The sequence below is a fragment of the Euleptes europaea genome, chromosome 13 (assembly GCF_029931775.1).
Source record: "Euleptes europaea isolate rEulEur1 chromosome 13, rEulEur1.hap1, whole genome shotgun sequence".
Taxonomy (NCBI): Eukaryota; Metazoa; Chordata; class Lepidosauria; order Squamata; family Sphaerodactylidae; genus Euleptes; species Euleptes europaea.
The window spans coordinates 44,315,075-44,329,728 of NC_079324.1; the positions used below are offsets into that span (position 1 = coordinate 44,315,075).

The 14,654-nt window shown below is 48.6% G+C and overlaps 1 protein-coding gene across 1 annotated transcript; it reads right to left on the minus strand.

Moving 5' to 3' along the window:
• Positions 1-7,313: 7,313 nt before the first annotated feature.
• SLC35E4 (solute carrier family 35 member E4) lies at positions 7,314-12,033 on the minus strand. The gene is made up of 2 exons (XM_056859392.1): positions 11,361-12,033; positions 7,314-7,735 (listed from the first exon to the last, which is right to left on the minus strand). The coding sequence occupies exons 1-2, from the start codon at positions 11,995-11,997 to the stop codon at positions 7,314-7,316; spliced, it is 1,059 nt and encodes a 352-aa protein (XP_056715370.1). The 5' UTR covers positions 11,998-12,033.
• Between the last annotated feature and the right edge of the window lie 2,621 nt (positions 12,034-14,654).

Sequence of the window (14,654 nt, forward strand, 5' to 3'; positions counted from 1 at the left end):
GAAGTAATACTTCTCTGTTGCGATAAATTGCACCTGTAATTTATGTGCAATTTATCCCAGCAGAGAAGTATTACTTCACTAATTTATGTGCGCTCTGACCTGGATGGCCCAGGCTAGCCTGATCTTGTCAGATCTCAAAAGCTAAGCAGGGTCAGCCCTGGTTAGTATTTGGATGGGAGACCACCAAGGATTACCAGGGTTGCTGTGCAGAGGGAAGGCACTGGTAAACCTATTAGTCTCTTGCCTTGAAAACCCCGTAAGGGGTCGCCATAAGTCGGCTGTCACTTGATGGCACTTTACAGACACACACACAATTTATGTGCATTAGGATGCTATTAAGAACACTGGAGCAGAGCCCAAACAAAAAAAAAGTTGGCATCCTGGACCTGAGAACACATACTAAAGCACTCCAGCATGTTTACATTTAAAAAAAACAAAAAACTTTCAAATCCTTTCTGCTGGTTTTAAGAATTCAGACTGTAGCACTATGAAAAGGATACAGAGATAAGCAGCACCCAGAGATTTCCATAATAGGAAAAGCCTAGTATGATGAGGACTGTCCCTACAAAACAGTGTTCAGCAGTGAATGTCATTCCCTTTCAGGTTGTGGAAGTTCTGTACATTCAGCTTCCCCATGAGGTGGACATCCAACAGGTAAAGCTTTCTCCTAGTGTGGAGATGTTGCACAGCGGCTCCATTATTTCCCTGGGTGGGCAGGACAACTTCACAACAAACTTGCAGTTTTTTTCTGGCATGGCAAGGCTTTTCCTGTTGATTTTCTGCCTCAGTTCTAGCATAAAGGCAACCGGGGCCTTGGGGGGGGGGGTAGGTGGAGAACAGAGCAAGCAGAGAATGGAATGTTCCCTGAGCGAGGGGAAGGTCAGCTCCTTCAGTATCCCATCAGCAGTGGAATATAATCTTGGTAATCCAATGCGGAAAAACAGGAGGCCAGAGAAGGGAATACAACATTTTAAGCAAAATTGCTTTCTTGCATGCATCTCTCATTGAGGGACTGGTAGATACCAATCTGGCTCAGTGGAAGCTCTGGTCTATTAAAGAATAAAGAACAAACAAGCCTATATAACTGCCAGCCTGGGGACAGCTTGTGTGCTTGTTGGGTTATCTGCTTTTAACAGCGGGACACTAAAGGGCTGGAAACTGGGTTCCCTCTGTCCTGGATTCACTGTGAGGCTCGGACAAGTGGTGTTGCCAACTGTCTGGGGGGGGGGAATGTCCGGTCCCTTTAATAGGGGCTTCATGTGTGGAAATGGGCAGCTGAAGCTTTTCCAGGCATGGGGGTAAACAATACCACCAGCAGACAAGCAACATCCTATTACAACTCTATTAAAGGCATAAGACGTGTTTTCTCCAGCAGTTGGCAATTACAGTTCTGAATGAGTCACCCGGCTTCCTTCCATGCGCGCAAAACCATCACCGAAGCCTGGCCGCAGCCAGTGGTCAGAACTTTGACTCACAGGCTTGTAAGAAAACCGGCAAAACCAGTTTAAAAGTACTTAAGTGGAATCTCTTCCTCACACACAAGTGCAACACCCTTCTGACATTCTTGGGAGTAGGTGTAGCCACGTTTGTCCGTTTATTCCACAAACAGTGCCACAGCAGACACCCCTCCCCCAGGGACCATCCAGATGCAGTTACAACCTCTGCCTTGGGAGAAATCTCATGCACAGCCAGTTTCTTGTGCAATGTTGAGTATCGAGGATAGCCAGTATTTAAGCACACAGCCAGTTTCTTGTGCAATGTTGAATATCTAGATAGCCAGCTGGCCAGGCCTGGTTTACTCCTGGGCCTTTGGTAGCCAGGTGTGCAGAAACCTGCAGGTGGATGCTTTTCTATGCATGGAGACAAGCACCTGGTAATGTGATGCTATTGCTAAAGGCACAGGAGTAGGGGTCAATAAGTGTATTCAAAGCACTATGAATTCTTATTCATAGCACTGTGAAAAGAGGCACATTCTACCCTGGGTTACCAGTGTGGCCTAGTGACAAGAATATTGGACTAGGCACTGGGAAACCCTAGTACAAATCTTTCCTCTGCCATTAGGGTTACCAACCTCCAGGTGGTGGCTGGAGATCTCCTGCTATTACAACTGATCTCCAGGCGACAGAGATCAGTTCATCTGGGGGAAATGGTCACTTTGGAAGGTGGACTCTAGCATTATAGCCCATTGAAGACCCTCCCGTCCCCAAACCCCACCCTCCTCAGGCTCCATCTCCAATATCTCCAGGTACTTCCTAACCCAGAGCTGGCAACCCTATCTGCCATGGAAGCTTGCTGGGTGATCTTGGGCCAGTCACTCTCTCTCAGCCTAACCTACTTCACAGGGTTGTGGTAAGGACAAAATCGAGGAAGGGAAAATGTTAGGTCACTTTGGGTCCCTGCTGGAGAGAATAGCAGGGTATAAACAAATATTTTTACAGTTGTTACTTCTATGCTTTCACGAGAAACCAGACATTAAAAAATCAAAGGCATTTTTTTTCTGGCATGGAGTGAAAATTCTGGGAAATGCTTTGCCTGCTCTCATGCTACCGTAAAAAACAAAGGAGCAAGGCCTGGTTTTGTTTTTTTAATGGGAGCCACACTTGGATGTAGAATCTTGCTTAAAAGGTAAAGGTTCCCTGTGCAAGCACTGGGTCATTCCTGACCCATGGGGTGACGTCACATCCCGATGTTTACTAGGCAGACTTTATTTATGGGGTTTGCCAGTGCCTTCCCCAGTCATCTTCCCTTTACCCCCACAAGCTGGGTACTCATTTTACCTGGCAGGCTGAGTCAACCTTGAGCCAGCTACCTGAAACCAACTTCCGTCGGGATCGAATCTTGCTTACCAAAGCTTTTGTTTGTTTCACAGACACTTATTTTTAAATTACTCAAGTGTTGGAAAAGAGAGGGGCCGTGACAACAGATTCAGGACTGGTAAAAGGAAGTACAGTTTTACCACCACGTGATTAAATCATGGCATTCACTACCGGTGGAGATAGTGGGTGACAGAAGCATAAGGAAAGAGCAAGAGTCCAATGGCACTTTGGGGAGACGCTATGGCTCAGTGGTAGGGCGCCTGCTTGGCATGCAGAAGGTCCCAGGTTCAATCCCCGGCATCTCCAGTTAAAGGGACTAGGCAAGTAGGTGATGTGAAAGACCTCTGCCTGAGACCCTGGAAAGCCGCTGCCGGTCTGAGTAGACAATACTGACTTTGATGGACCAAGGGTCTGATTCAGTATAAGGCAGCTTCATGTGTTCATGTGTTGTGTTGGCTGCTAAGAGATGCTTTTTTTTTTTAAGTGACCAAATTCACTCAGAACAAAAATATGAAAGGGAGGAGCACACTATGGAATCTCAATTCCATATATGATAACATGGCACAAGCTAAGCAGGCTGTGGGCGAGTTTCACTCCAGGCCACTGGAAACCTGTGGGCGGCCTTGCATAGTATTACGTTCCATAGCAACTGACTGTGACAGGCCAAGAAAGCAAAGCCAGCCAGCCAGCCTACTTTGGCAGTGCGTACAAGGTAGAAGCAAAAACCACTGGGAACACCAAGTAATTTCCTTTAAACAGCTGCTTCTTGAATTGCTCAAGACCCCCTCCCCTTTGTAAAGGATCGGGGGGGGGGGCTGGTACTCTATTGCTATCGCTCCCTCCCTCCTTCCCTCTTTGAGGTCATTCAAGTACACAAGAGTAAGACAAAAATAGAGCTTTATTTGAAGGGCAAATGCAACTGGAGACGCCAGCCTGCCCTCATTTGTGCACATGTGGTACCAGGAGGAGGAGAGCTGGGCTTCACCACCATCACAAATGGCATGATACACATTTATTTACAAAGTGGGGGGGGGGAGGAACATTTATGATTTCAGAAACAGGAGGGATACAATCCCAGAGGAGTCCGCCCAAACGGCACCAAATCACACGCACTGCCAGAAACGGTGATACCTCACATGCTTAATTCCTCAATGGTGGCAACTCCCATCATGCCGTGGGACAGGGTTGCCAGGTCCCTTTTTGCAACCAGCGGGAGGTTTTTGGGGTGGTTGGCAACCCTACCATGGGAGCAGCTGGGATTAAGGGAACCCGTTCCCCCAAGGCCTGCTGCTACTCTAAAAACCTAGCAAGTGACCAGAGGGCTAAACTCCCATGTAGGTGCTTTGGGGAGGAGGAGAGATGGTTGCCCCGCCCTTCTGTGGCCATCCCCAAACTAAATAGAACAGCAAAAGCAGGCATCTAAGAACCATTCATGATTAGTTCCTCAGCAAAGCTGGGCTTCTGGTCTTCCACAGGCTGGTTTCACTGTTTTGCCCTGTCACCGTCCTTTTATCCAGAGATGCTATGGCGCCCACAGCCAGTGGTCAGTTATGGGCAACAAAATGGGAGATGGACAGATACACACACACACAGAGAGAGAGAGAGAGAGTGTTCATGTGTAGCTCCTGTTCTTATTTCAATGAGGCTGGAATGGGAGAACTACCTTGTGGATCGGGCCTCATGTTAACTGTTGAGAAGGGGTGCCGTCTGTTTTTGTGGGTTCTTTGCCTCAAGGCATAAAAATGTCCCAGGCAACCTCCCCAGGGTATTAGAAAACAATGAACTGAATTCTGGGGAAAACATTTGTCCCTTAATAGAGCCATCATTGTTGGATGTGGTAGTGGCTGGCCATACAACGGCCATCTGCTTGCCTAACAGCTCTTAGTCCTAAATTAGAGTGGCACAGCTGGGTCAGTTACCCATGGTTTTCCCTAAAACTCAAGAAAGGAAATACACCTATACCCCCTGTGTTTGAAAGCTACATGAGCACTGACCCCTCCCCACGCCCCAGTAACACACATGAATGGGTGCCCACACAGTATGTCAGGTAGTAATTTGCCCATGCAATGATGGCGAGCCAATACTGGTGAATTTTCCAAACATCTGTTTGGGGAAAATGTAATGTGTGAAATGGCCTGGAGCCAAAAAGAGAGAAATGAGAAGACAACTTAAAAGGAGGATACCACACCTGCAGATAAATCATACGATACAGACTTACATTTCAAACTGCAGGTGGGCAGGAGGGAGTTGTGTATTTGAACTCTCTCCTATGTTTGCGTGGAATACTTCCCTGCATGTAGAAACTAACATGTCAGGGAGAGGACTGGAAGCCATTCCCTGACATGCTAGCTTTCCACAATTTGAATTCAAACATACAGTCCACCATCAGCAGAATTGAATGATACAAGCCAAGGAACTTGATTTCTCTGCATGTGTAGATCAGCCCTTGCCACTTTAGAACGTGTGGTATCCCTGCCACACATATACACATACAGCCACACACACTGATATTATTTCACCCTTTCGACAGTAATACTGACAACATTCCACCTCACCAGAGGGTTGAAAAGATACCCTGCGAAAGAAGATGGCAGCCAACAGTCTTTGGGGGGGAAATGGACCCATAATGCATTCACCCGGCCCCCAAATCTCCATTCACCCAACAATCACAGAAATGCAGGTGTCTTACATATTCCATTCTGGGAAACAAAACGTGGAAGTATACTTAAAAACTCCACACCAAATGGTAAAAAATACCCACAGTCACCCAGCCCCGTGGGGCCGCTGTGCTCTGTCCAGCAGAGCGAAGCAGTGAAGGAATAACCACCCCAAGGTGGCCAGAGGCGTACGCCATCCATCCAAGGACTGCAAGGGATGCGTGCCCATGCACAGATGGGCACGCACAGAGACCGCTAATTTACTCTGCCCAGCAGAGGGCAAACATACAAACAGATACCATTGCACTAGACGCCCCACCTGGCAGACGGCGGCAGCAGTGAGCAGGAACAGAGACCCCTGAACAGGCGCAGACCTCCATCTACCTAGGCGTGTTCCAACGCGGGAGTTTCTCCACACAGCTGGTTCAGTGCTTTAATATTAAAGGGGAGGGTCGGGGAGCAGCACCCGAGAAGAACACAGTGCCCCCTGTGCCTGCAGACCGCAGCATGAGCCAATGGAGAAAGAAGCCAGGATGGGTACAGCTGCCACGTAGCTTGCAGGGATCAGCAAGCTCTGACTCCTGACGTTTACACCCCCCCAACAAAACCCTGTTGCCATAGTCTTAAGTGTAATAGCTAACCTTATGTCAGCGACCCCTCTAGAGAGCAGCAAGAAAAGGCATTCTGCTCATGGCAGGTTAATTCTATGCCTTTAGGTGATGCCTTTCCTTGGAAAGAGCATTTTGGCCGAGACATTGAAGTAAAGCCCTCCCCCTTCCCAATTCCTTTCCGACAATCCAAACTTGTTTTGTAAATCTTTAGCTCTGAGCGGCGACAGAAGGAGCAGGTGGGCACCTCTATCATTCCAACATGCTGCCCCTGGGAAAAGAGCTGGGAATGATGTCGTGTGTGGGAGGAAAGGCTCTCTGCACACAGAAAACGAGCATGCCAAGAATTATAGGGTGGAACTCTCCTCCCTGACAGACTAGTTTTCCATAGGCAGGGAGGGGTTTTTTAAAAATAAAATATGGGGGAGAATTCAAATACGCTGCTCTTCAACTTCAGCAAAGTGGATAACATTTTCACAGCAGCGCAGGCCAAAATATACACATAAGAATACACAAAATATACACATAAGAACATAAGAATATACAATCAATAACAATGGAGATATGATAGACTGTATTGTGTGAGCCAGCAAGGATACACACACAGTAATATATATATCAACACAATATCTTGTTGAGATAGAGATAGAGATATAGATATATTATTGTGGGTGTATCCTTGCCTGCTCACACAATACAGTATATCTTCATTGTTATTGATTGTGTATATTTTGGCCTGCGCTGCTGTGATTTTGTGTCCACTTTGCTGCACAGCCCGTTTGTATTTTGTATTGTACGTCAACTTCAGCAGGCAGAGGAGGTATTTGCCCAGAGCCCTCTTGCTCTTGCCCGGTGTAATGGGGTAGGACAACTTGTGGGATAATTATTTGGGGAGGCCAAACCCTCCCAACACTGTTCTAGCTGCTAATCAACTCTGTCTTCTCTCCTGCAGGCTTCACGGGCAGCTAATACAGTATTTGGCGCAGGACAGACACCTGTGCTCAGGTCGGATTTAACCGTGACGCTGGCTGAGGGAACAGAAGTATCGTGAGGGGGACTCTGCCCTTGCACTAGGCCTCGCTTAAACTGGGACTCTACCTGTGCAGAGGCAGCGCCCTATTTAAACACAAAGCCCCACGAGGGAGTGCTTTTGCCTCTGCCGACGCCCCGTTTCTGTCAGAGCTCAGCAGCCACAGTTCCAGATGCCGCTCGAGCCTGACAAGAACCCCGGCTTATTCTCGCTTGGCTCGCCCGCCCAACGAATGCCAGCAGTTGGCTATGCGGTCACAGTGATGGTACATGAAGACCCCCGCGAGGGTGAGGGCGATGCCCGCGTAGCCGAGCAAGGTCAGGCGGCTCCCAAAGAGCACGTGAGAGAGCAGCAGGTTCCCCACAACGTTGAAGTTCCCGAGGATGTGGATGGTGAGGGCCGACGTCAGAGAGATGACACAGAAGCTGGACAGGTTGTAGAGCACCGAGCCCAGGCAGCTGCACAGGATGCAGAGCCAGAGGCTGCAGCTGGAGGCCAGCGTGCCGTCCCAGGAGGGGCCGACTTCCAGCAAGAGGGCCGCCGTGAAGAGGATATAGAAGCTGGGCAAGGAGGTCAGGCACAGCAAAGTCGGAGAGTCCATCCGCTCCTCCTGCAGCAGGGTACCTGTGGGCAAGACCAGGAGAGTGAGTCATAAGAACATAAGAAAGGCCACGCTGGATCAGAGCAAGGCCCATCAAGTCCAGCAGTCTGTTAACACAGTGGCCAACCAGGTGCCTCTAGGAAGCCCCCAAACAAGACAACTGCAGCAGCACCATCCTGCCTGTGTTCCACAGTACCTAAGATAACAGGCATGCTCCTCTGATCCTGGAGAGAATACGTTGCAATTAGAGCTTTCAACTAGGACTGGGACACCTGCCTTCAAATCCTGACTTATGCATGCCCAGACATCGGGGGCTCTACACAATTCATAAGCACCATTTACATCCCCAGTGATGCAATGGAGCAGGCAAGCAGCCTCTCCTCCCTACCCTACCCTGCAGAGTTGTTGTGAGGGTAACATGGAGGACGAGGAGCGAGCCATGGATGCTACCATGAACTCCTTGCAGAAAGAAGGGGAAAGTTCTGCTGAGTTGCAACTGACTCACGGCGACCCCCTTCCACAGGGCATTCCAAGCAAGAGAGGAGCAGAGGCGGTTTGCCGTTGCCTTCCTCCGCGTAGCAACCCCAGCTCATCCAATCTAAGTACTTATCCAATACTTTATAACTGCTCCAGACTTTGTGACATCTTTATGACTATGATATGCTGACAATTTTATTTATGGCTGAAGGAAGTCTCGCAGAACACAACGTACCTACAGTCATAAAGATTTTTAGAAAGTTATGTACATTTTTAGTCTGGAACTGTGATTGTTTTGACCACTGAAGAAGGCCATTTGGCTGAAACACGTTTGGCCAGAGTCTAATTCTGTGATTTTATGTCTATTTGTGTTGTATATTTACATGAACATGTTGGTTTGATAGGCTATTGCAGGGCCTTATATTTATTGATTTTAGCCTGTAATAATTATATACATATTTTGTTATAACCTTTACATTGTATAACCTTTGTCCTTGGATGTTTTTTCCCTGACCTTTGGGTGCTAAACTGGGCTATTCAGGCTGCTCCCTTGGAGGAAGGGTGGGATAAAGACCGATAGGCAGGCTGCTAGGGCCCAGTCATAGAATCATACAGTTGGAAGGGACCTCCAAGATCCTCTAGTCCTGAGGATACAAGAGGGTACATGTCCTGTCAAGACCAGTTCATGCTAAGTCTGGGGCAGGAGGGGAGCAAGAAGGCTATTTTTCACAGGACGCAATGAGTTGAAATGCAGAAGCCCAAGCAAACCCCCACTATGCTCAGACAGAGCACTGTTGCTGTAAACATTGCCACGGCCTCCACTGTCCAGAAACAGAAGGGAATGGAGGCAAATTCATGCCCTTCCATGCCATACCAAAATCAGAGTACAAAGCAGTCTCGGCTGCCTTCTAATCGACACAGAGACACCCTTCAAACAAGGCAAGGAGAGAAAGCCGCCTCATATGGGGAAGGGTTGCGGCTCAGGGGAAGAGCCTTTGCTTTGCACGCAGAAGGTCCCAGGTTCTGCCCAGAACATCTCCAGTTAAAAGGACCAGGCAGTAGGTGATGTGAAAGACCTCTACCTGAGACCCTGGAGAGCCGCTGCCAGTCTGAGTTGACAATACTGACCTTGATGGACCAACAGTCTGGTTCAGCATAAGGCAGCTTCATGTGTGTTCATGAATCTGGAGCACACTTAATGGCGCTAGAGCAGAAGACTGGCAGATGAAACTCACCAAGGCATTCTCCTGCACAAGTCCCCTGCATTTAGCAGGCTCTTGCACAGTTCCTGTTCATTTCGATTAGGCTTGCATAGGGGAACACTCTCGGTAGAGCGTGTCCCATATTGATGGGGTGGGTGGGGGAGAATTGCCATGGGTATGTTCTGCCTCATCACCTCAGACTGGCTAAGATTAGCCTAAGAAGGATGAACAGTGCTGGGAGTTGGGGGTTGCAAGAATTAAATCAAGGCAAGTCCCCTAGGGTGGGGCTTCTGATGCAGCTGGAGCACTGTAAGATGGGGCCCAGTGAAGCACAGGAATATGGAGAGTTGGACCCACACACCCCTCTCAAGTTTCTGGGAAAGTGAACAGCGAACACCCCCTCATTTCATCCTTGCTGTGTAGACATTACAACTGAGCTTCATCTGCTTCCTCACAACAGGATTTAGAGTTCTGGCCCACAACAAAGGGTTGCAGCTTCTCCACACACTTTAAAAACGGAGATAAACTTCCCCCTTTGCTCCATTTTAAAAATATAACATTACCAAAAAGTGGAGATAAACTGAGCACACTCCATTCCCAAGACAACAACTGAGGGATGAATCTAGTGTTTCCTGCTGCGGTTTCACAGGAATCATTGCCCTTCCTTTTTACGTCATCATAAGACTAAAATAAGTGATTCAAACACTGGCAGTAGAAATATAAAACGGGGGGGGGGGCGAATGGGCTGCTCACTCTCTGTGCTAAAAAATTTCTGCCTTCAAACCTGCATGAACTATAGGCTGGGACCAACCTTTTCCACTTATGAAAATGGGAGGGGGGGTCCCCTCTGACCACCTCCAAGGCTATGTCGTGGATCACGGGACCCAAACAGACAAAAGCTGTGTGGGATGCAGGGGGCAGTAGCAAGGAGGGGAATCAGGTGAGATTGAGTGGGAAAAGCCATGTAAACGATTTATCTTATTTATGTTATTTATAGTCTGCCTTTCTCCTTTGGACTCAAGGCAGATTACGCAGAGTGAGTCAATACAGATGGGACATTCAATCAATTAAGTAAACTTGCATAATTTCCATTTGCACAATTAGCATTTGTTACAGCGCATAATTTATTCAGTTACAGGGAGAGGCAAGGACCTGCCCTGGGCACTGAAGCCCCGCCCTTACAACTGCACTCCTCTGGTCACTGAGACGTGATCAGGCTTTGCCACATTTTTTCAAACTTACCTAATCTTGAGGACTAGAAACTTGCTCTTTTTTTCAAAATGAAAGCAGGGATTCTGCACATACACCATACTCCAGCAGAGTCATCACACACTCACAGGTCATTTATGCATGGGTACTTTCACTCACGTTCACCTCCCATCTGTCTCGGTTGTTCCTTGGAGTTATACATGAGTTTTCCATCCATTAGAGATGACCTCGCTGCCAGCCCTTGCAATGTCCGGGTCTTCCCATTCCTCTGTTAACCCGACTCTTCCATCTTCCCTGAGCAAAGCCCAGGTGAAATCACCATACATAAGGCAAAGTGCAGGGCACGCAAGCTTGGTTTCGCTCACAGCCAATTACAAAGCAACATGTCCAGAGGTGGGGATTGAAATACTTCCTGCTACCTTGGAGCTCTTTCTGAGCAGAAGAAAATCTTTTTAAAACTGAGGCTTGGATTTCTCCCCCCGCCCCCCGCTTCCTTTCAGATTGCTCCTTTTCTTTGTTGTTCTTAAAATGCTTTTTTATGTGGCAATTGGGTTTAGGGGAGGAATTTTCTCTCATAGTAAGCACTACAACTAAGCCAATTACAAAGCAGCATTTAAAGGGGCGGGGATTTGAGTTTGGAGACTGCTGGAGCAGAGATTCCCAACAGGAAAGTGTGGGTCCAGCAAGCAACAAACCTCAGGTAAAACTCCCATGCATAAATGACCAATGGCACACGCACATAGCCCCAGGAACGACTTACTCTGCTGTATGGATTTCAGCCCACGGAGGAAGGTGGCAGCAAAGAGGAAGCAGCACCCGGCCTGATCGAACTCCACCTCTCCGATGATGCTCAAGGAGGCCCCCAAGCAGATGGGCCCCATGGCGGCATACTGCAGCAGGTGGTGGCGCTTCCCCAGCAGCACCTTGGAGAGGGTCAGAGTGAAGAGCGGCGTGGTGGTATACACCATCTGAGCAAAGTCCAGCTGGACATAGTTGAGACCCAAGTTCCCAAAAGCCACACTGGCACAGAAAGTCAAGCTCAGCAGGAAAACACGGGCCTTGGCCTCGGGACCCAGGGTGGGGTTCCCCGTCCCTCCAGCCCGGAGTCTGGCCAAAGGTCTGCCCACCACTACAGCAGTCAGCATGTGCAGGGATGACAGCAGCACGGGGTACCGGAAATTGTGGACGGCGAAGATCCACTTGTTGAGGCTGGACATGGTGGTCCCAGTGGCCAGCCAGACAAAGACGGTAGCCACGAGGGGAAGAGCGTGCAGAGACGGAGGGGGTGGCCTCTGCCTCCCATGCTGCCCTGGGTCCAGCTTCCAAGGAGAGCGCGGCCACGCTCCATCGGCAGAGTTCATTCCTGCTTCATTTCTCCTCTGAGAGCGCAGGCACATTGGGGACCGCAGCCTCGTACAAACGGGAGCGAGTCCCTTTCCAAGCAGCCTTGAGTCTGGAGGCAGCCGAAACGAGGGTCACCTTATATTATATTCCCATTCTGCTGCTGCAACAGGCTCTCGATCCTCAGCTGACTGCCTCTCAGCAGACCTTGGTGCCAACAGAGGGATTTCACCTCCTGTATCTTTTCCAACAGTCACTCCCAGTGACTCACCAGGATCACGTTTCCAGCCCCAGCCTGGTGAGGCTCCCTGGCTTGCTTGGAAATTTCTCCGTCGGATCTGGAACCGAAGGAGAAGAAACAGCAAGGAGCTGGAACTGGAGGAAAGTCTGCTTCAGATGGACGGAAGGCAAGCGGTCATCTCAGCTCCCAGTATCTTCCGCATTCACCCTGCTTGGTGTGTGATGGGCCCCAGGGCAATTCTGCCGAGCCGGTTAGATGACCAGAGAGCCTGCAATTAATACCCAGCAAAGCGCTTCTGTTTTATTCCCAGCCTGCCCTCCTTATATGCTGCCCGGCTCCAGGAGTGGCTGAGATGGATCTGTTGCTGCTGCCGCCGGCAACCTTGTGCCAGGCCATATGCAAACAGATGCCAGGAACAGAGGAGCAAGCGGAAAGTCTGATGGTTCTGTGGTTGCTGAAAAGCTCCTCCTCCGGCATAAGCAGGTAGTGCAACAGCAACAGCAGCAGCTGACGTGAGTGTGTATCCTTAAAGGGAATGAGGCCAGGAAGCCGGTGCGCTCTCTGGGCCCGCCCAAGGCGACTCATCTGTTGCTTTCTCCTGTGGGAGGGAGAAGGGCAGAGTGAGGCGGGGGGGGGGGAAACACTCACCGATCAAGAGCATCCGAAACAATCAGGCACTATGGGGACACACCAGAACCGCTGAGAGACTGCCAGCATCCCTACCAGGATGGCAAAAAAAAACAGGTTTTTATTTGTGTGCTAGGGTTTAGTGCCAGGGCTCAGCCCTGGAAAAACCAAGCTATAGATGAAGATGCTCATTTATTTCTATCTCGCTTTTCTCCCCCATAGGGACCCAAAGTGGCTTAATCACATTGTTCTCCCTTCTTCCAGCCTATCCCTACAACAACAACCTTGTAAGGCAGGCTAGGAAGAGAGACTGTGATGCGCCCAAGGTCATCTGGCTAGCTTCCATGGCACCACAATGATTTACACTCAGTTGTCTCAGGTCCTAGTCTGATTATCTAAGTACTCCCCCCTGCTGGCTCTCTCACACCACTCCTCTGAGCAGCTGCAGAATGCTTTCCCTTGACTACCGTAATGACAGAGTTCCCCCTCCCACCAAAGAAATCAGGCCTGAAGGAAAGAACTCTAGGCATGTCCAGATGCCTCTTTTTCTAAATATTGTTTAGGCTGGGCCAATTAGGAAAAAAACCTAACAGGAGACAATGTGGTCTTAATTAGAAATGAGCCCCTGATGCAGAACTCATGGAACCAGAGCATTTGGGGTGCAGGTGTGTAAAGTTTGTGATTCACTTAAAACTATCTCAGAAGCCAGCACCAGGCCCATGAACCAAATGGCTGATCCATGGAAGCATGTGCCAGATCCCTTTCTGGTTGCCACAAGTTGCCAAGAAAAAGTTTCAGTTTAAACATGCATGCGCAATTGAGAAGCACGTGCACATTTTGTTCTGGAGAAGTGAGAACATGTGACTCATACCAGCAATGAATGGCCTTCCAGCAATGAATGGCTAAAAGTGCAGATGTAAATAAACATTTCAATCAATGCTTTTCTCTGCAACATGCACTGATCATGAAGGCAGTTGGCTCATGCCTCTATACATTTAGCTGAGAACAGCAACAAATTTAAGCTTTCAATGAAGGTGTGAATCGGCCACCAGATTCACAAAGATTTTTGGCATGCATGCAGATCCAGAAGGAAAATTACATGCCTTTAATAGCCAGAATACAAATTACCTACAAGCAGGAGAATGCTAACGAAATGCAAAGGTTCATAGGTTTTTGTCCTTCTAGCAAAGCATCTGTATGCCAGCCACACCAAGACCTAGTTTCAAACATTTCTCTTTTAAAATCCTGATCTTTGCCTGAATTTCCCTAGAGGCTCACAATGAAAGACAGCGCATACAGCTTCCTTTCCATTCTCATAGCAGGTAAGAGGCTGGGGGTAGTCCTCAAGTGAAGAAAGATCACAAACAATTTTGCTAATGCCCCTTTAACAAATTTTTCAGGCGTCTGGCTCAGCAAAAATCCCTACCTGGCAATTTCTACCTACCTCTGCTCACTGCAATTGAGCCATTACAATTCTGGACTGGGCTGACAATCGTGGGCCAGTGGGAATCACTTCTCTAAAAACTGACAGTCCCACTTTAAAGCTGGTTAATATGACCGTGAAAATAATTTTGCATTTGTGGCTTTAACGTTTGCAGTTGTTTTTACTGTACTTATTCTGCCAATTATCTAGCAGGTGTGAGAAAATGAAACCACCCTTGGTCAGAACTGCTAAGCAGCCATCAGTACAAAATAACTAATTGTGTGCAATCACCAACTCGTGGTAAACCGAGGGCCATGAGGTTTTCAAGGCAAGAGATCAGACTGACATGGGGAATTAGATTGCATGTTTGTGCAAGGAGCAAAAAATCGGAATCCTTTACCTAGAGAGGTGGCTGAGAGTAG